This window comes from Leucoraja erinacea, chromosome 7 (assembly GCF_028641065.1).
Source record: "Leucoraja erinacea ecotype New England chromosome 7, Leri_hhj_1, whole genome shotgun sequence".
Taxonomy (NCBI): domain Eukaryota; kingdom Metazoa; phylum Chordata; class Chondrichthyes; order Rajiformes; family Rajidae; genus Leucoraja; species Leucoraja erinaceus.
The window spans coordinates 65,201,047-65,223,569 of record NC_073383.1 but is presented as its reverse complement, the minus strand read 5'-3'; the positions used below and the strand labels follow the sequence as shown (position 1 = coordinate 65,223,569).

The following is a 22,523-nucleotide window of genomic DNA, read 5'->3' as shown; positions in this document are numbered from 1 at the left end:
TTTCAGGCGCACATACATTGAGGAAATGTCATCACTTTGTGGACTGTGGGCAAACTCTCTTGACAAACTCTAGTTTGGCAAAGGCATTCAACATGAGAAAATGCAATAGATAAATTCAATTAGGGGTTTAAGGTAAAGTCGGGAGTAAATAACTCAATTTTCGAACTCCCTACTATTTTCTTTTATACAGTAGGGAGTAGGGAGTTAGAAGGCTAACTGTAAGGGCAGCACAGTGGTGCAGCTGTAGAGTTGCTGCCTTACAGCGCCAGAGTCCAGGGTTTGACCCTGACTACAGGTGCTGTCTGTACATTCTCCCCATGACCGTGTGGGTTTCCAGTTTCCAGCCACATTCCAAAGACGTGCAGGTTTGTGCGTTAATTGGCTTCTGTAAATTGTCCCTAGTGTAGGATTGAACTAGTGTATGGGCGATCGCTGGTTGGCACGGACTCAGTGGGCTGAAGGGCCTGTATCTTTAAACTAAACTAAGACCGAATTCCAAATTAATTAAAATTCATCAGAAACATGAATGGTTCCATCATATTTTCACCATATTTTTCACAAATATTTTCCATCTTCAATCTCTTCCTTCAGCACAGTAAATATATTACAGGTGCACAACCTTTTATCCGAAAGCCTTGGGACCAGACACTTTTCGTAATTCGGAATTGGAAGATTTTTAGCGCAGATTTTAACGGCTGGCTCAGTGGTAGAGTGCTCGGCTCATATCCGCAAGGTCGCGAATTTGCGCCTCGATCCCGGCAGTTACTCGATCGCGAGTTTGAGTCTTCAATGTAGTTTTTTCTTGCAGAATAGGAGAGAATAGGGAGGGTTAGGCTGGGATCATTCTCTGTGAGATAATCTCAGTGCGGGAGACAAGTATAGGAGAGGTGTACTGACTGTGTGGGCAGAATTTTGGAAGTGATTGCCCACCATTCTCAAAAGCCGCTGTGTCTCCCTGTCCCCCCAACTCCAGAGGAATCCGCTCCCCGATGGGCCGCTACGGCGACGTGGCAGTTCGCCCACAGCCGAGCTGCGCCACCCCAAGAACAAGACGTACCTTGCACACCATCAGCTTCTGCCCCTACGGGGAGCGTGTTCCTCTGGAGTTGGAGCGGGGCTGGGCTGGAGTTGCTGATCTGGGATCTCCATGCTTGCAGTGGGCCTGGGGGTCGGTGTCCCGATGAGGGGGCGCAGCTCGGGCTGTGGGCAAACTGCCACTTGTCGCCGTAGCGGCCCATCGGGGAGCGGCTTCTGGTGGCCCTGACGTCTTCGGCCACCCCCTTGTACAGGAGCTGAGACTGGGAACTGTACCGCCCTTGCAGGTGAGCAGGAGAGTGGGGTTGTTTGCAGTTGCAGAGGGAGGGGGCAAGGGCGGTACAGTTCCCAGTCTCAGCTCCTGTCCAGGGCGGTGGCCGGAGACGTCAGGACCAACAGGAACCCACTCCCCGATGGGCCGCTACAGCGACAAGTGGCAGTTCGCCCACAGCCCGAGCTGCGCCCCCTCATCCGCAACCCGGGTTCCTCTGGAGTTGGAACGGGGCTGGGCTAGAGTTGCTGCTGGCTGTGAGTCTCCGGGATCTCCGTGCTTGCAGTCGGTGTCCCGTTGGTCCTGACGTCTCCGGCCACTCCCCTGGACAGGAGCTGAGACTGTGAACTGTACCGCCCTTGCCCCCTCCCTCTGCAACTGCAAACAACCCCACTCTCCTGCTCACCTGCAGTTCCCAGTCTCAGCTCCTGTACAGGAGGGTGGCCAGAGACGTCACAGCCCGAGCTGCGCCCCCTCATCTGCAACCCCAAGAACAAGACGTACCTTGCACACCATCAGCTTCTGTCCCTACGGGAAGCATGTTCCTCTGGAGTTGGAACGGGGCTGGGCTGCTGCTGGCTGTGGGTCTCTGGGATCTCCGTGCTTGCAGTGGGCCTGGGGGTTGGTGTCCCGTTGGTCCTGACGTCTCCGGTGACTGGCATTGTATGCTGGCATCGCCGACATGAAGACAGTGCAAAGCCCCCGCGCCTGTGCAATGGGCGGGGAACTGGAGAGGGGAGGGAAGGGGTCACACACATGGCCGGGAAGCAGAGGGGTGTAGGTGGGGTGAAACTGAAGGGAGCGACAATCTGCTGCTGCCTGCCAGCTGAGTTAAAACGTTCCCACGCAAGACTCACGATACACTGTGTATCGTGAGTCTACCGTGGGAACTTTTTAACTCAGCGGGCAGGCAGCAGCAGATTGTCAATTATTAACCCTCCCGCGCAATATACCCTCACCTCTTTTATGAATGGGGATTTAGTTCCCCTTTCTTCGAGGACCGACCGGAGGTTCCGCTGCCACCTCTACGGGCCACCCTCGGTAAACATCTTCAAGGACCTTTCTTCAAGGACTGAAAAAATGTCCACTATTCGGAGCTTTTCGTTATTTGGATCTTCGGATAAAAGGTTGTGCACCTGTACTTACTTAATTGGTGACTACTTTTCTTAGGCCATTGGATGCTTCCATTGTATTCAATTGTACCTTTTTGAATTAACATTTTTCGTGCAGTTCTCTGTTGAAGACTTTCTATGAAAGTTTAATTATATCATCATATGCTTTCTTGCCTCCATATCCAGTTAATAATGACACTCACAAAGAATAACAAGGTTGGATGGATAAAATTTACTATGTTTAAATGTTTAATAGCTTCCTCAATAAGGTGTTAATTCCTCCTGCGGTCTCAAATTGTTAAATCTACAATTCGAGAGGGAGAAGGGAAAATCAGAAGTGTCAGTATTACAGTTGAGCAAAGGGGACTATGGAGCCATGAGGAAGGAGCTGGCCAAAGTTAACTGGAAAGATACCCTAGCAGGGATGACAGTGGAACAACAATGGCAGGTATTTCGGTGAATAATACAGAAGGTGCGGGATCAATTCATTCCAAGAGGAAAAAAGATTCGAAGGGGAATAAGAGGTGACTGTGGCTGACAAGGGAAGATCAGGACAGTATAAAAATAAAAGAGAAGAAGTATAACATAGCAAAGATGAGCAGGAAGCCAGAGGATTGGGAAACTTTTAAAGAGCAACAGAAGATAACTAAAAAGGCAACACAGGGAGAAAATATGAGGTATGAAGGTAAGCTAGCCAAGAATATAAAGGAGGAAAGTAAAAGCTTCTTTCGGTATGTGAAGAGGAAAAAATTAGTTAAGACCAAAGTTGGACCCTTGAAGACAAACGGGTGAATTTATTATGGGGAGGGATCAAGGGATTGGCAGAAGAGTTGAACCGGTATTTTGAATCTGTCTTCACTAAGGAAGACACAAACAATCTCCCAGATGTACTTGTGGCCAGAGGACCTAGGGTGATGGAGGAACTGAAGGAAATTCACATAAGGCAGGAAATGGTGTAGGGTAGACTGATGGGACTGAAGGTTAATAAATCCCCAGGGCCTGATGGTCAGCATCCCAGGGTACTTAAAGAAGTGGCTCTAGAAATTGTGGACGCATTGGTGATCATTTCCCAATGTTCTATAGAGGAGGATGCTCTGAGGATGCAGGTGACTTGGACAGGTTGGGTGAATGGGCAGATGTATGACAGATGCAGTTTAATGTGGATAAATATGAGGTTATCCACTTTGTTTGCAAGAACAGGAAGGCAGATTATTTTCTGAATAGTGTTGTTAGGAAAAGGGGAAGTACACAAGATCTTGTTCATCAGTCACTGAAAGTAAGCATGTGGGTACAGCAGGCAGTGAAGAAAGCTAATGGCATGTTGGCCTTCATAACAACAGTAGTTGAGAGGTCCTTCTACAATTGTACAGGGCCCTAGTGAGGCCACACCTGGAGTATTATGTACAGTTTTGGTCTCCAAATTTGGAAGGACATTCTTGTTATTGAGGGAGTGCAGCGTAGGTTCACAAGGTTAATTCCCGGGATGGCGGGACTGTCGTAGGATAGAATGGAGCGACTGAGCTTGTATGCACTGGAATTTAGAAGGATGAGAGGGTATCTTATTGAAACATATAAGATTATTCAGGGATTGGACATGCTAGAGGCAGGAAACGTGTACCCGATGTTGCGGGAGTCCTGAACAAGGGGCCACAGTTTAAGAATAAGGGGTAGGCCATTTGGAACGGAGATGAGGAAAAACTTTTTCACCCATAGAGTTGTGAATCTGTGGAATTCTCTGCCTCAGAAGGCAGTGGTGACCAATTCTCTGGATGATTCAAAGAGAGAGGTAGATAGAGCTCTTAAAGATAGCAGTCAAGGGATATGAGGAACGGGGTACTGATTGTGGATGATCAGCCATGATCACAGTGGATGGTGGTGCTGGCTAGACGGGCCGAATGGCCTACTCCTGCACCTATTGTCTATTGTCTATTCTTGGATAGAGATACTAGTTCATTTTGTCACCTTGAACTAATTTGACATGTATTTTCATTAAGGTTTTTTATTTTATGTTTTTTCTCTGTGGACTCTCAATTCTATGTAAACAAAGCACAATTTTGATGTTGATACATCTTTAATAATTAAAACATTAGAAAATATTATTTGCTGTAGCTAAACATCTTTGCTGCCTGACCCACTTACTCCAGCACCTTGTGTTTTAACCATCTTTTATGTTTATTCTTATCTGCCTCTTCACAATATAACGTTTAAACATTATCTCTTGACTGTCCAATAATTTAAAACGATTCTTTTTGGCACTCTATATTACACTTGTCCCAACGTTCCCTTTGCGCCCTAGAAACCTATTTGAACATAAAATGTGCCTATGTCAACAAAAAACAAAACTACGTTCTATCCCGATACAGAGTTTTGATCGAAAATCCATTCCTACCCACACCTACAAATGGTGTTCAATCCATGAAGTTCCTTCAACATATTATTGTTTAATATTCCAGCATCTGCAGTATCTTGTGTCATAACTTTATGTTTTACTACTTATCACCGATGAACTCCAGTGGTACCACAGGTAATGTTGCTGCCTCACAGTTTCAGTAACCTGGAGTTGGTCCAGGTCTCTGGTGCTTTGTGAGGATTGTATCTGTGGTTTTTCTTTAGGTGCTCCATTTTCCTCCTGCAATGAAAGATATGTTGCTTGGAAACTTAATTGCTATAGAGTGTCTTGATGTAGAGGGATGATAGAAGAATCAATGGGAATGTGAGAGAATAGGTTATCGGGAAATAAGTAAAGTGGAATTTGATGGGATTGCCCTGATTCGATGGGTCAAATAGCTTTCTATATCGTCAGGAAATCAGAATTTATTTTCCCCATGAGAAATCACTTTATTTTTGTACCCTATTTGCACAAATGTTGAGATAGTATGATTATCATGATCATGTCATTTGTTTACATTTTAGGTTTATTACAAACAGATGACAAGATTGCATTGAAAGAAATCACAAGGCAGCTTCAGCTTGAGAATGTTGTGGGAGATAAAGTTTTTGTGAGTTATTTGATTTTTCATTGTGAGTGTACATTTTTGTATCTAAAATCAAAATATAATAGCCTTTTAAATTGGAATGAAAGTCTGAAAGCACATAACACTTTCATCATACGTTAAAGTCTGTCTATGAATTATTCTAACACCAGTTGTTCAGATCTGTCCTTTGAGATACATTTTCAATGAAAAGAATTTTGCAGAAGCATCTGAAGGTCCTGCTGCTTCTACATATAACCAATACTGCATGTGTGTAAAATCACAAATGTCTAATAATGATTTCAACTATATTTATTCCTATCATGCTCTTATTAATCATTTAATTAGGATTTTGGGGGATTTGAGCATCACCCGTCTTCTGGTGAAGCAACTCCTACCCCATTGTTGGGAGGATATTCTAGGATATTGATGTTGGCAATTCGGGGGCTAATATACAGGCTATCCCTACATTATGAATGCCCGACATAGGCATTCCAACATACGAGCAAGCTGTCATAGTTTTAAATTCAAAAATCGAATGAACTTTTGTTCATTCCTACGAATCAAGTCAAGTCAAGTCACTTTTATTTCTATAGCACATTTAAAAAACAACTCTCGTTGGCCAAAGTGCTTTACATTGGTGGAGGTACTAACGTTATACAACATTGGTTCATAGATTAAGTACATACATAAATACATACATATAGCCCTCATTCAGAGGACGTCAAGAAAGGCTTGAGACTAAAGATGAATTTTAAGTCTTGACTTAAAGGAGTCGATGGAGGGGGCAGTTCTGATGGGAAGAGGGATGCTGTTCCACAGTGTAGGAGCTGCAACCGCAAAGGCGCGGTCGCCCTTGAGCTTATGCCTGGATGTTAAGTAACCCCAAGTCGGACAATCTGAGGGACCTGGAGGTGGTGTGGTGGGTAAGCAGACCTTTGATGTAGGTGGGGGCAAGCCCTTTAAGGGCTTTGTAGACATAAAGGAGGATCTGGAAATTTATTCGGAACTGCACAGGGAGCCAGTGGCGAGAGGCCAGAATCGGGATGATGTGGTCCCTTTTCCGGGTGCCCGTCAGGAGTCTCGCTGCGGCGTTTTGGACCAGTTACAGGCGGGACAGGGAAGATTGGGTGATGCCAATTGCATCGAAAGAAATCACAAGGCAGCTTCAGCTTGAGAATGAGGTAGTTGCAGTAATCTAGGCAGGAGGAAATAAATGTGTGGATGATCTTTTCAAGCTCATCAAACTGGAGGAATTGTTATATTTTAGCTATCGTCCGAAGCTGGAAGAAGCTAGCTTTTACCACGGCATTGACTTGTTTGTCAAATTTCAGTGCTGAGTCAAATATCACGCCAAGGTTTTTGACGATAGGTTTGAGTAATGGGGTAAGGGCCTGCTATCATTTTAATTGAGTCCGAGGGGCCGAGAAGGATGACCTCAGACTTACTCTCGTTTAGTTGGAGGAAGTTCTGGGCCATCCAACACATTATATCCTCGAGGCAGCGGACAAGGTTAAGCAGATTTGATAGGTTTTTGGACTTCAGGGGGAGATAGAATTGTGTATCGTCTGCGCAGCAATGGAAGGAAATGCCGTGCTTTTGAATGACTTGGCCTAAGGGGAGCATATACAGGGAGAAGAGAATGGGGCCAAGGATGGGGAATGGCAGAACTAATTTACTCTCTTTCTCCACATTTAGTAATTGTTCTTTCCTTTCAGCCTTGTGTATTTTTGATTATATTCATCACAATATTGTGGAAGTATGGTGCCCATATCGCTTTTTGGTGCATTTTCTGATAAAATCGAATTAAAGACGCCCATAGAAATGTAACCTGTTCATTTCCCACGTACTGGCGTGGATTGAAAAGTGATTGGCAAGTAGGAGACAGAATAAGAATAAACAGGTCTTTTTCTAGGTGTCTTGTAGGAACTAATGGAATTACACAATGATCAGCGCTTGGGGCACAACTATTCACAACATGCATATCAATTATTTGTACGAGGAAACTAAACTTAGCATCTTCATGTTTGCAAACAACACCAAGGTGTTGGAGATGGAGAGGCAGTGGGGAGGGGGGGGGTGACTGAGCTAAGAGGAGAATGCAATGGGTGCTAATTTGATATAGGCAAGTTGCATGACAAAGTTTAATATGTATATAGGAGGTTGTCCACTTTGGTTCTAAACCAAATTTTTTGAATAGTGGTAGATAGGCAAAAGAAACGAATGCAAGTAGATATGGCTGTCCTTGTGCGCCAGTTGCTAAAAGCTAGAGAAAGTGGGCAGGCAAATGGTACGTTGGCCTTAATTGGCTGCTATAGAGTTACAAGAGGATATGGGTGTAACTCCTTTGAAGTTTTGGTTTCCACTTCTGAAGGAGGAATTAAGTTATTCTGGAGAGAGTGCAATGTAGATTGTTATAGAATTGTGCAGGATTGATGTATAAAGATAAATTAGGTTGATCAGGCCTATATTCTCAGGAGTTTAGGAGAATAAGAGGGGATCTCAGCAACCTATAACATTCTAAAAGGATTAGACAGGCTAGATGCAGGGTAGATGTTTTCTGAAGCCTCAAGAGACTGGAATCAGGAGGTCATAGCCTTAAAACATCAGGTATTGGGTTATTAAACATAACAAAGTAGAAGCTCTGAACTGCAAAAGACTATTATTATTGCACTATATTTGTTATTTATTGAACTTTTTCTTTTGTTCTCTTCCCCTGTTATGTACTATTTTTACATATTCACATATTCTGTTGTGCTGCAGCAAGTAAGAATTTCATTGTCGCATCCGGGATATATGACAATAAAACACTCTTGACTCTTGAGGTATGCCATTTGGAACCAAAATAAGCAGAAACAGAAAAAGGATCACAAATCTTTGAAACTCTACAAGAGAGGGCAGTGAAAGATAAGTCATTAACTATGTGCAAGAAGAAGATGGATATAAATGGACTGAAGATATACAGGGAAAGACTAAAGTAAGACACTGAGGTGGATGATCGTGTTGAACGCTAGAGCAAGCCTGAAGGGCAAATTGCAGGCAAATAGGGCCCACCAACAGAGTCCATAGTAAGACCTTTGAGTTTCCACTAGTGGTATTCCACTAGTGGCATTGAACCCTGCAGAGCAAATAGAAGGACGAATAGACCAACGCAGTAGACCAAAGCGAGTGTCTTCCAAGAAACCGCATTCATCAGCATAAAAGCCTTGCTATTCAGGAATAAAGTAAAACGGTCAAGCCACTGCATTCAGGTGCCCATGAATGCTATAACTCATTAAGCTCATTTCTCTCTGCTCTGTTGGCCACATTGTTGAAATGTTGGACAAAAGAAATGGTAGAATCACTCAGTCAAGGTCACTCGTGGAGGAAAGAAAATACATATCTGGGAGGAACAAACTTAAGTGCTCAGCATTTGCTTTAAGCCCCAATATTTTGATATAGTGGAGGTGTTGGTGGAAGGAGAAGGGGGCCAACCTGAGGTTGTAGAACACTTGATCCTGCACATTGTATCTCCATGGCCAAAGAACATGCCCATCCAGACTTAAATCACTCAGGCATCTGAAGAACTTCATGAACCAGATGGACATCAACCCCAATTCTGAGGGACCATCATCATTGCTGACAAGTCCTGTATTCAGAATTCATTAAATTATAACTTTAGTTTTAAGTGTATCTCTCTTCTGCACACATTGAACTATTAATTCCCAGCTTCTTCTTAATGTGGAGTGACATATATGCTGGGCAATGAGTTTGCATCTTGTTATGGTACGCACTTCTTCTGCTGTGGATGACCAACAGTGCCTCATGTCCAGTTTTGTGTACCATTACCATTTAATTTGATTGTAGTGCTCAATAATACAATGGCGAGTATTCTTGACACTAGTTCTTTCTTCAATACAATCTTTTTTAAAGTACCAAAATAAAACAGGAAACACTGGAGATGCACAACAAACCATACAGAACCTTTGGAGAAAGAAACAATAGGTTAAATGTAATTTTTTTTTCATGAGAACTGATCATTGACTTGAAACATTGAAGTCATTGACTTGAAACATACTGCCTGACTTAGTGGGTACTCCTCGCATTTTCCTTCTTAAATCTGGATTTCTGCCTAAGCATTTTTTGATTTATTTTCCAAAGAAAAAAATTAAGATAATGTGCCCCATCAATCCTGGATTGATGTTATTTCAACGAGCTAACGTAAAAATATACCATTTCGCTCATTGTGCATTATATCTGGAGGATAAGAATTAGATATAAAACTTTTTTTTAAAATTGTGTTTGTCCAGAGTTCATGACAAATGACAAAACTCACCTGACTACATTTATGTTGTAATTACAGGGGAGTTTTGCTGAAAATCTTGCTTTTCTTCTGGAGGCATTGAAAAAAGGTACAGATCATTTTCTGTTAAATTGTTTTCCTAAGGTTTTGGTCATTGTTTGATCATTTTCCATTAAGATAATCATTGTGAATTACGTTAAACTGCATGACCAAACTTGATTCACTTGATATTGTTTTTACTGTGCTGCTTTTCCTCACAATATCTTTTGCAGCCTCAGTTTTGTTTTCACCTGGAAGCCATAGTTCAGCAGGTGTTGGCAAGTTACCAAAAAAGTAGATTCACCAGTATGCTGCCCAGACTGGAGAAATTTAATTCTTGGGAGAACCTGGATAGATTTTTTTTTGTCCCAGGAATGAAAGAGGCCGAGGGGTGACCTGATAGATGTATATTAGATAATGAAAGGCATCGGTAACATAGTAAAAATATGTTTCCAGTGGCAAGGATTGCAAAAACAAGTGGCTACAGGTTTAATAAGATGGGGGGAGAGAGATAAGAATTTTAAAGTAAGTTTTATGTTGCGCAGAGTGGTTGATATTGGGAACTCGCTGCCTGAGCAGATGTTGAAATCCGATAACGTCCCTATATTTAAGTGGTATTTAGACAGACAATGAAGTGGGATTAGTGTAAATGGGTATGGATGTAGTGTGTTGAAGGGCGTGTTTGTGTTGTACGATTCAATGACTAGGTCTTCATGTTTGAGTATGTTGACACAAATGTGTCCACACAGAATCAGTTGAGATCAGAAATGCAGCCTTTTGCTTTCCTTCCCTTTATGAATACATGGATGCCAATTGTAGTTATCCTATTCTTGCATCACTGCTGTGCCAGCGTGATCTCCAGGGACAAAGCCATTGAAGCTCAGTTCCACACACAAAGTCATCAGAGAACCTCAATTGAACATAAATTGCATTACTCCATTTTAGCTTTCTTAATAATGAGGGCAAACCTAGGAATAATAAGTAGATGAGATATAGTCATCTCTCAGAATAATTATTCAACAATTCAATTGTTCATTCACTTGGGAATTTTAACTAGGATTTATGCATATTCTGGTCAGTTGAACTTTGCAAAATTCAAATTTGGTCTCTCAGATACCAGAAGAATTTCATTTTTATCAGAACTTTACTTAATGTTACAAATGCTTAGTATTGATAAGCCACAAAAAAGATGTGTATCATAGCCTCTCTGAATTTGGACTGTACAATCCGCTTAAAACAGCCTAGGGTAAAGTTGTCCCCATGCTGGAGGGAAAATATGCATTGGAATTTATTAAAGTTGGCTGCAAATCTTTATCAGATTTACTGAAATGGAGCTGTCCTTATTTCTTGTATAGTTACTATAACCGCATGTCAAATTATAAAAGGACACTGCCGAACGTACCTAGAGTGAATCCAAAAATGTAACACCATAAGAACATTAATACATGAGATCAATGGAAATAGATATGGGATCTATACCTCCAAGACAAAAAGTCACGGTCATAAAATAATTTATTTTGTTTTCTTTTTAGGTTGCGTTCTTAAAATAAACAGCATTAACAACTCATTGTTTAGAAATTGCTGATGGGTGACTGTGACATGACTGCTGAAACTGGTCTTTCTCACTTATGTACATTTTTTTAAACCTGAAGCGATACATCTGTTGAGTGCTTGCTTGGCCTCAGTTGAGTCATACAGCATGGAAAGAGGCCCTTCAGCCCAATGTGTAAAGCTTTTTCATTTTACCTTCCGTGGAATTGTGGGTTCTCTTTGGTTTGGATCTCATTAGATAACCTTTACAATGCAGAAATAGACAATTTATTCCAGCTGGTCTTTGCCAAAATGTTGACTGTTTCTCCATCCACAGATGCTGCTTGATTTGTTGAGTGTTTCTAGCACTTTGAGAAAATGAAATAAACTAAACATTAAGACAAGTGTGAACAAAAGATGGGACGTTCAAAGACAGTGGCTGGGATAGATCAAGCTAATTTATTTAATTCTTCCTCGTAGTTGTAAATTAAACTGTAGTCACAAATTTTGTCACAGACTAAATTTCCGGGTACAAAGGCAGTCAACCTCTTGTGTTGTTTTACCTTAAGTGATTTGAAAGATGCCATTTACAGAAGAAAATTATGTGCATTTCACCTTGCCCTTGAAAGGGAAGCTGTAGATAACGGCGCACCATTTTCTACTGTTAAAATATATGCATTTTGTAACTACCCTGATGTTGCCAATAGAGTTTTTTTTGTTTGCTTCAGCAAACGTGCATTACTGAGTATGCCATGCCTGAATATTTTCTAGATTATTGGGCAGGATATTATTTGAAAACGGGCGATTGGCATGTGATCTTGATGGAAGCTGCTGTGTGTGTTTCTACTGGGAGTATTTTTGCGACCTGGCTGCATTGCTGAAAGCCCCAGGAGTTTGCAAAGTCACCACCGCTGATAATTGTCAGCTCAATGGCTGGTTGGACAGCAGGCCCCAACGACAACGTGCTGCAGGAAGAGATTTTAAATTTTCCCCCTCCCCCCCCCCCCCCCCCCACATGCTCCGTTCATTTGCAGAGTCGCGCCGCCAAAACACTGCCCTGTGTTGCCACCACAAACGCCAAAGTCCAGATATAACCTGGAGGTCAGAAAGCTGTAATTGTCAGCATGGCTGACCAGGCAGTGCTCTGCCCGTTCACAGACTGATACAGCAATGGGCTACTTGTGCTGGTGAGAGGGGCCAGGTATACTTTATATCGACTCTTCAGCTTCATGCTAGGGATGGCCATCCTTCAAACATTGACCCCATTCATGTTTTAAGTTTAAATTTATTTTTAACTTGAAAACTTTTTTTAATTGTCAGGATCTATTTGAATGTTTTTGAGAAACAATTAAAATAGTTCAAAGCTTTTGACTTCAGTGGAGCCCAATCAATGTATTATAACGACTGAATGCTGCCTAGGATATATCTGAAACTATAAAGAACATTTTGAAAGAGTGTACAGAAGAAATTAAAAGATAATTTAGAAAAAGGTTATTTTTAAATGAAAGGATGAAAGATAAAATGAGGAAATAGCTTGAAAAAAGCACAAAAGAAAGAAAACAAAAGATTTTAATCAGCTCACTAGGTATTGACGTCCCTTGGTTTACTTATACTAGGATTGGGATGTTTCTAAATGAATCCACATCAGAGTAAGTAACAATTGGACAGCTTGAGTAGAGAAGTTGGGAGGTCATATAGCAGTTGGATAAGATGTTGTTGAGGCCACATTTAGAGTATTCTGTTCAGTTTTGGGCACCATGTCATGGGAAAGAATCTTTCAAGCTGGAAACGGTGCAGGGAAGATTTACGAGAATGTTGTCAGAGCTCGATGGCCTGAGCGATGGGGAGAGGTTGAGCAAGCTAGGACTATTCCTTGGAGTGGAGGATGATGAGGGGTGATCTTATAGAGATGTATAAAATCATGAGAGGAATAGATTGAGTAGATGTAATGAGTCTCTGGCTCAGAGTAGGGGAATCAAGAACCAGAGGACTGAGGTTTAATGTGATGGGGGAAAGATTTAATAAGAATCTGAGGAGTAACTTTTTCATGCAAAGGGTGGTAGGAGTATGGAAGGAGCTGCCAGAGGAGGTAGTTGAGGCAGGTACTATCACAATGTTTAAGAAACATTTAGACGGTACATGGATAGGACAGGTTTGGAGAGATATGGGCCAAACGCAGGCAGGTGGGACTAGTTTAGATGGGACATGTTGGCCGTCGTTCGCAAGTCGGGGTGAAGGGCCTGTTTCCACGCTGTAAGACTCTATGACTATGAGTCCAACTGTAAGAAACACGGTTTTCCCTCCAGCGGACAGTGTGTATATTGTTTGTCCTCCATAAAATTTCACTAGATAACAGACTGCTTTGCCATCATCCACTGAGTGAAAATCTGAGGGGAGAAAGAGAGATGGAGAGAGAAAGGAAGCAATGATCAAAATAAAAATTCCATGCTTGTTATTGATTTGCCTTCATTTCTAAAGTAGTATGAATCAACCATACTTAATTTGCTCATGCAATTCCAGGTCAAAAATAAGACAACTCCTTGAGTTCCTGTTTTGTTTCAATATTGAGATCTCTTAAGATTCTTTGGATGGGGTTGAAAATTATTTCCTGAAATGAAATTTGAAATAAATTGGGCTTTGGACTTTCTGTGCAGTTTTTAGTGGTGAGATTCCGCTCGTTCATCTATTAATAATAATATTTTTAATAATTAATTTACCAATGTGGGTGCCACTGACAACCTAGCATTTACTGCCCAACCCAAAAGAAAAAAAAAGAACTGCAGATGCTGGTTAATACATAAAAGGACACAAGTGCTGGAGTAATACAGCATGTCAGGCAGCATCTCTGGAGGACATTGGATAGGTGACGTTTCAGACTGATCCTATCCTTGGACTTTTTTTGTCTGAGAGGTCATGCTTTTGAAGGTGATGGCCTGGTGAAACTTATTCTTACTGGTGAAATTGTATTTCCTTTCAATAGTCGTGAGTCAAAACAAAGATGACAAATTTTAATCAAGAGGATAATTTGTGAAAGCTTTACAATGTATTAAAGGAAGGGGAAGAAAAATGAGAAGATAGAACTGCTTTAGAAACTGATGTGGAAAAAAACAGGAACTATCTTTTAAAATTAATATTGTGCACTCTTATTTCTAGGAAACCGCAGCAGTACTAGGCCTGTGCTTTTTATTTTGGATGAGTTTGACCTCTTTGCTCATCACAAGAATCAGACGTTGCTTTATAACCTGCTTGATATTGCTCAGGCAGCCCAGACACCTGTAGCTGTAGTGGGTCTAACGTGTCGACTGGTAAGTGTACAAGAAAATCTTTTATTTAAAAAAAAATTAAGATACTTGATTGATTTTTCTCAAAACAAATATCTTGCACCAATGACAGTGTCCTTGCAAAATCAATAATCCTTGTATATAACTCTATTATGTGAAGATATCAAATTTTCAGCTCCCCAATTCACTCAACGCAAAGATCCCATTGTAGTCAGTAAACAAGCTGAAAGCATGTCTTAAGGAGACATAGAACATAGAAAATAGAAACATAGAGAATAGGTGCAGGAGGAGGCCCTTCGAGCCAGCACCGACATTCATTGTGACCATGGCTGATCGTCTCCTATCAATAACCCGTGCCTGCCTTCTCCCCATATCCTTTGACTCCACTAGCCCCAAGACTAGTGGAGCCCCGAGACTGGTATAGAAATCATGAGCTGAGAATAAAATTGATGTTAAAAGTACTGAAACTCCTCCAGGAATAGAAAAATTTGGATTCAGAATTCCTACCTATTTAACTCAAGGAATTTGAAGCTCACCGAAGATTGCTTGTCATATTTCACATGTCTTATCAATGTTAAGCTCAGTTGAGTTACAATCAGGATTTAAGTTGAATTATTGACTTTTTTTCAAAATATTGAAGCACAGAAAATTAACCAAAGGACAGAGATATAAATCATAAAATGTGATTGCAAGAATGTTTTTAAGCAACTTAATGAAATGATCCTGTTTTTTTTTTTTTTTTTTTTTACAAAACCTTTTGTTTAATTGTCTGAACAAATGTTGCTCCAGCGCTAATAGATTGATTTCTGCCCCCAAAGTCTTCAGCAGCTTTAAAGAAAGGTAATAATTCATCAGCTGAATCCTAAAGTATTTGAAACTATGCATTTCTGTTGAAACTTCAGGATGTTTTGGAACTACTAGAGAAGAGGGTGAAGTCCAGATTTTCTCACAGACAGATTCATTTTGCTGAATGCATTTAGCTTCAGGCAGTATATGGAAGTTTTCCAGCAACAATTTAGTTTACCGAAAGAGTTTCCTGATTGGACATTCGCACAAGAATGGAATCAAAATATTGAGGTATCTTTTTTCTTATAACACCAACTGTACCAATTACAATGGATCAATGTTTCTTTGAACAAATCATAAGAATAGATTCTGTATTAATATTAGCACAGCATCAGTACCAAGGAATATGTAACCTTTTAACAGTGTGAAGACTTCTTATTCCGAGAGGCAAAGATACTTTCTACTGATCATAATTTAACGTGTTCTGGTTAGTTTAATGTTATATTGTACTCCAATGATCATTCTAGATACCTAATTAAAATTAAAACAAATAAGTTATTTTCAATGTGCACGTCAATGGAAATCTGAAGCATGCAAATCCGCAGTTCACTTCTGAGATTTTAAGGTGGAAGCATTTCTTTGCTGCAACAGAAATAGTCAGAACATCTATAGCAAAAGAAAAGACTGCTTCTCATTTTTTATTTTATTGATCTTAAAGGGGCTACCCAGTCTAGCCCTAGCTTTCAGTACAAAGACAAGGTCATGGGTATTTCAAGTACATATTCAAATTTGTCCTCATTTTCACTCTAATCATTCTCCCTATTATTTCAAATATTATTCCACCCAATTTCTGACTCCTCTGAGAAGAAAAATTGCTTGTTCCTATTTATTCATAATTTTATTGGTCTCCATTAGTCTTTAGTGTTTCTAGTTTTCCATACAGCTTGAATTTCCAGTCCTGACAACATTTTTATCAATTTCCTTAGTGCAGTCACGTCTCCCCTGTAATATAGTGACGAGAGCCAGAGCTGGTCTAATTCATATTGTACACAATTCCAGGACAAAATGCCTGCTCTTAAGAACATGCGTGATAAGAGCTGCATTGGGCCATTCGGCCCATCGTCTACTCCGCCATTCAATCATGGCCGATCTATCTCTCCCTCCTAACCCCATTCTCCTGCCTTCTACCCATTACCTCTGACACCTGTATTAATCAAGAATATATTTATCACTGCCTTAAATATATCCACTGACTTGACCTCCACAGCCTTCTGTTGCAAAGAATTCCACAGATTCACTACACTCTGACTAAATAAATTCCTCCTCATCTCCATCCTAAAAGAACGTCCTTTAATTCTGAGGCTATGACCTCTATCTAGTCCTAGATTTTCCTACTAGTGGAAACATCCTCTCCACATCCACTCTATCCAAGCCTTTCACTCTGTACGTTTCATCGTTCATATGATCCATCGCTTGCTCTTTTAATCACTTTTTAGGTATCTGTAGACAAACTCTGAGCCCTTGTTCCTCCAAATCTCTCCCATTTATTATGTATTTCCCTGCCTATTGCACCTCCCCATACAGTGCCCTCCATAATGTTTGGGACAAAGACCCATTAGTTAATTATTTGCCTCTACTCCACAATTTGAGATGTGTAATAGAAAAAAATCACATGTGGTTGAAGTGCACATTGTCAGATTTTAATAAAGGCTATTTTTAATACATTTTGGTTTCACCATGTAGAAATTACAGCGGTGTTTATTTTATACATAGTGCCCCCCCACCACCATTTCAGGGCACCATAATGTTTGGAACACAGCAATGTCATGTAATTGAAAGTAGTCATGTTTAGTATTTTGTTGCATATCCTTTGCATGCAATGATTGCTTGTTCTGCGATTCATGGACATCACCAGTTGCTGGGGTTCAGATCGGGTGATTGACTTGGCCACTCAAGAATTGACCATTTTTTAGCTTTGAAAAACTCCTTTGTTGCTTTAGCAGTATGTTTGACGTCTGTTTTGCTGTAGAATGAACCGCCAACCAACGAGTTTTGAGGCATTTCTTTGAACGAGCAGATAGGATGTGTCTGTACACTTCAGAATTCATTATGTTACTATCATCAGCAGTTGTATCATCAATGTAGATAAGTGAGCCAGTACCTTCAGCAGCCATACATGCCTAGGCCAGAACACCCCCACCACCGTGTTTCACAGATGAGGTGGTATGCTTTGGATCTTGGGCGGTTCCTTCTCTCCTCCATACTTTGCTCTTGCCATCACTCTGATATAAGTTAATCTTCATCTCATCTGTCCACAAGACCTTTTTCCAGAACTGTGGTTGCTCTTTTAAGTACTTCTTGGCAAACAGTAACCTGGCCATCCTCTTTTTGCGTTTGGCTGATATCTCTAACAATTTTATTCGTGTTTCTCAGTATCATAATGGCTTCTTTGACTTTCAATGGCACAACTTTGGTCCTCATGTTGGTAAACAGCAATAAGTTACCAAAGGTGATGGAACTACTAGGTGCTGAGAGATCTCTTATACCTGCATTAAGGAGGCAATTATTACACACCTGTGAAGCCATGTGTCCCAAACATTATGGTGCCCTGAAATGGGGGGGGTTATGTATAAACACAGCTGTAATTTCTACATGGTGAAACCAAAATGTGTAAAAATGGCCTTTATTAAAATCTGACAATGTGCACTTTAACCACATGTGATTTTTTTTCTATTACAAATCTCAAATTGTGGAGTACAGAGGCAAATAAATAAATGATGGGTCTTTGTCCCAAACATTATGGAGGGCATTGTATGTATTCTCTCACACTTCCTGTGAAAATTCCGTTTCTTGCTTCTTAATTAACCAGATCATCAGCATTTTCTACAGTTTTTATGCTTTCATTTCTTTCAATCCATAGTGATGTTTAAAATATTTGCAAACTTCATCCTATTTTCCAATTATATTTATTTAAACAAATGCCTTAATGGGCTAATATCTTTCACCATGCATAGGCATCACAATGCAAATCATGTCATCTTTAACATAACAAAATTGATTCATGAAGCAAGATGCTTCACTGGTGTAATCAAGCAAAACTAAATACTAAACAAAAGGAGATATTAGATAAGGCCAGCCAACTGGCTTGGAAGAAAATGCAGTTGAAACTGAGCTTTTGGAAATAATTCCTGGCATTTTTTATGATGAATCCAAAATACAAATTCTGATACTATATTTTGTCTTTTGTGGTCACTTAAATTTACGTATACATATCACTTAATCAAGGGAGTAATTTGCTAGGTTACCTGAACAAGCATAGGAAAAATCCCAGCCAACTATTACAAAATTACCTGCCTACATTAACGCAAGGCTTTCTTCCTAGGTTTTTCCGCTTTCGCTTGGGGAGTCTGCATCCTGCGGGCATGAACATCGAATTCACCCAATTTTGTTAGCCCTTGCTGTCTCCTCCCCTTCCTCAGCCCTCGGGCTGTCTCCTCCCATCCCCCCGCCCTCGGGCTCCTCCTCCTCCTTTTTCCTTCCTTCTCCCCGCCACCTCCTATCAGTCTGAAGAAGGGTTTCGGCCCGAAACGTTACCTATTTCCTTCGCTCCATAGATGCTGCTGCACCTGCTGAGTTTCTCCAGCATTTTTGTGTACCTTTCTTCCTAGGTTATCTGGTTAGAGTCTGCCTCTTTGAAGTAACTGATTCCATCGCCATTGACAAGTTTGAGCAGAAAACAAAGTGCTGGAGGAAATCAGTCGGTCAGGCAGCATCAGACGCGGCTTGAACCACTGAATTCCTCCAGCTGTTTTTTGCTCAATATTCCACCATTTGCAGTGTCTTGTGACTTCATTGACATGTTTGTCATTTTGTTGCCACATCGATCATAAAACTGCCTGTTTATCTTTTATTTCAATTCCTGACCCCTTATATAAAAAACATTTACTCCTCATAAAAGTTCCTTCTGGTGCAAGAATTTACACTTGCTTTATCTATTCAGTAACTAAAAAAGCTGATTATTTGGCAGAAACTGTGTAAAGACAATTATTGTACCCGAGCCACAAAAGAATATCTGGCAATGTATACTGACCATATTCAGTTTTAAACATTTCCTGTTAAATCAAATGAAACGATAATATTATTTTGAAAATGTCTATAACATATTATGGTATATAACAGAATTACTAATAAGTGATGTTTTATGTTTGCTTTTTTTGTGTCATGGTTACTGAAGGACTGCCTAAGGTTGTTGTCTTTTAATAATCTTGCACTTTGACATTGTACTTGAGTATAGAAATTGGGATGTAATGGGATGTAATGTTTGAGTATAGAAGTTGGGATGTAATGTTATGAGTATAGAAGTTGGGATGTAATGTTAAAATTGTACAAGGCATTGGTGAGGCCAATTCTGGAGTATGGTGTACAATTTTGGTCGTCTAATTATAGGAAGGATGTCAACAAAATAGAGAGAGTACAGAGGAGATTTACTAGAATGTTGCCTGGGTTTCAGCAGCTAAGTTACAGAGAAAGGTTGAACAAGTTAGGGCTTTATTCTTTGGAGCGCAGAAGGTTAAGGGGGGACTTGATAGAGGTTTTTAAAATGATGAGAGGGATAGACAGAGTTGACGTGGAAAAGCTTTTCCCACTGAGAGTACGGAAGTTTCAAACAAGGGGACATGACTTGAGAATTAAGGGACTGAAGTTTAGGGGTAACATGAGGGGGAACTTCTTTACTCAGAGTGGTAGCTGTGTGGAATGAGCTTCCAGTGAAGGTGGTGGAGGGAGGTTCGTTTTTATCATTTAAAAATAAATTGGATAGTTATATGGATGGGAAGGGAATGGAGGGTTATGGTCTGAGCGCAGGTATATGGGACTAGGGGAGATTATGTGTTCGGCACGGACTAGAAGGGTCGAGATGGCCTGTTTCCGTGCTGTAATTGTTATATGGTTATATGGTTATATGGTACTTGTTCATTATAAATAGACCATGAGCGAGAATCACAGACATTCCAAAGCAAGTCAATCTCTATTTTTCCATTTGTATGTTGGCTGTTTTGCAATCTGCACGAGCCACTTAGTTATTTAACATACTCTGAAATATTGTTACCCTACCAGTCACTGTGCAAAAACAAGACTGTGGTGGATGTTCTACAGAAGCATTTCAATTCCAGTAAGGATTTCCGTTCCCTGCATATGTTATTGGTAAGAGTTTATTAATTCAAAGGTCATACTTCATAAAGCTTAAACAAGCAATTTACTCATTTTCGCTAGTAAGATTATAATTGGTGGTGCTGCACAATGGAATTTCATTTGCATTAGGGCATACTTACCCGCCTCTTATTTGATGGAATATTGAACAGTGCAGCATAGGAACAGGCACTTTGGTCCACCATGTCTGTGCTGAACATGATGCCAAAATAAACTAATCTTATCTACCTGCACATGATCTATATCTTTCCATTCCCTGCATATTCATGTGCCTATCTAAAAGCCTCTTAAATACCACTATCGTACTCCCTTCAACACCACCCCTGACAGTTTGTTCCTGGCATCCAACACGCTGTGTAAAAAAAAAATACTTGCCCACGCATCTCCTTTAAACTTTTCTATTATAAGCCAGGCCCTCTTTGATATTTCCATCCTGGGAAAAAAAGTCTGACTTTCTTCCCTATCTATATTTTTATATATTTCTATCAGGTGGATAGAAGTATATAAAATGGAGAAGGAAGGGGGGAGGGGAGGAGGGGGGGTGGGGGCAGAACCATTTCATCTCTCGATTTGATTACACAGTCTATGAGTGTTGAGTTAACTAGTGGTGAGTTTTGGTTGTTTTATAGTCTTCAACCTATTGTAGTTTTGAATCCTAATAGTGCTGATGAACTGGAAGAGATTGTTTTCAGGTTTCTGATCCAGTATATATTTATATCTCCCAGAATTAACTGATTAGTGAAACAGCACAACATTTTTATTTGGGGAGCTGAATATTAATACTATTTAATGACAAGAACAAGAATAATATTTCCAATCCTTCTCTTCGAAAATCCATATGATCACGAATGATTTTTCAAAACAGTAGTTTATCTAAGAAAACTGATCAACTGCAAATGCTAGAAATGTGAAATAAAACCAAAATATTTAAAATACTCAGCAGATCAGGCAGCATTCTGTGGAGAGATAAGAGTTGACATTACAATTCCTTCTCTTCTGACAGAATGCTGCCAAACCTGCTGCATATTTCCAGCAATGTCTGTTTGTATTATGTCATAAGGAGTAGTAGTAGAATTAGGCCATTCGGCCTATCAAGTCTACTCCGCCATTCAATCATGGCTGATCTATCTCTCCTATCCCTATTTTCCTGCCTCCTCACCTCTGACACCTGTATTCTATGACATCTGATGTTGCACAAGAGAAAACATTGTGAACATTTACATGGTTTGGGCAACTTCAATCACTTATGTAATTCAAGTTAATAATTGAGTTAAAATAAATAAAAACATTTTAGCTTCCATATTCCATATATATTTTGAATGTTGTAATTGTAAAAATTGTTCTTTCCCAGAAAAATGTCTGGATCAAAATGCAAGGTCTCTCTGTGCCTATTTCAGTTTCTGATATAATGTTCTATTTAAATTTATGGACTTCTTCTTTGCTATGTTGTGTCTCTTACTAGGGGAGCATTCTTGGCTCAAACCTTTAAATTTAATCTTTTGTTGCTGCAAATGCAGAGAAATCCTTATTTAGAAACGTCAAATTGAATGCTGTATCCCGCTGTTACCTCATGCTGAACAAAATGAACTTTATACATTTCAGAGTGTTATTGAAATATGTGACTGTAATTTTGAGCCAGCTAGACCTGGAGCCATAGTCATCCAGCATGGAGCATGTAGAATATCCAAGAAGTTCACCTAGTGCATGGATTAACATTTCTCTTTCAATCAACAATATTACAATACATGTTTTTGAAAACTTCCTGTGTACATTTCCCTGCATAACAACAGTGAATGCTCCTTAAAGTACTTTATTGGCCATGTAGCACTTTGGGATGAAGATATGAAAGACTTTACAGAAATGCAAATTTCATCCAAAAACATTTCTCCTGCTTCTGTTGAATAAGCAGTTTAGGGCATGGAAACAGACCCTTCAGCACATCACGTCTTTGCCAACCATCAAGTACCTATCTTTACCAATCCAATTTTCCAGGACTCGGCTAATATG

The 22,523-nt window shown here is 40.3% G+C and overlaps 1 protein-coding gene across 1 annotated transcript in view; it reads left to right on the top strand.

Annotated features, from left to right (window-relative positions):
- Positions 1-22,523, top strand: part of orc4 (origin recognition complex, subunit 4) — a 99,795-nt gene that overhangs the window by 58,388 nt on the left and 18,884 nt on the right. Inside the window, 6 exon segments of the mRNA XM_055638683.1 lie at positions 5,332-5,417; positions 9,733-9,781; positions 14,395-14,546; positions 15,425-15,484; positions 15,486-15,599; positions 20,424-20,510. Of these exon segments, the coding sequence (XP_055494658.1) occupies positions 5,332-5,417; positions 9,733-9,781; positions 14,395-14,546; positions 15,425-15,484; positions 15,486-15,599; positions 20,424-20,510 (548 nt within the window).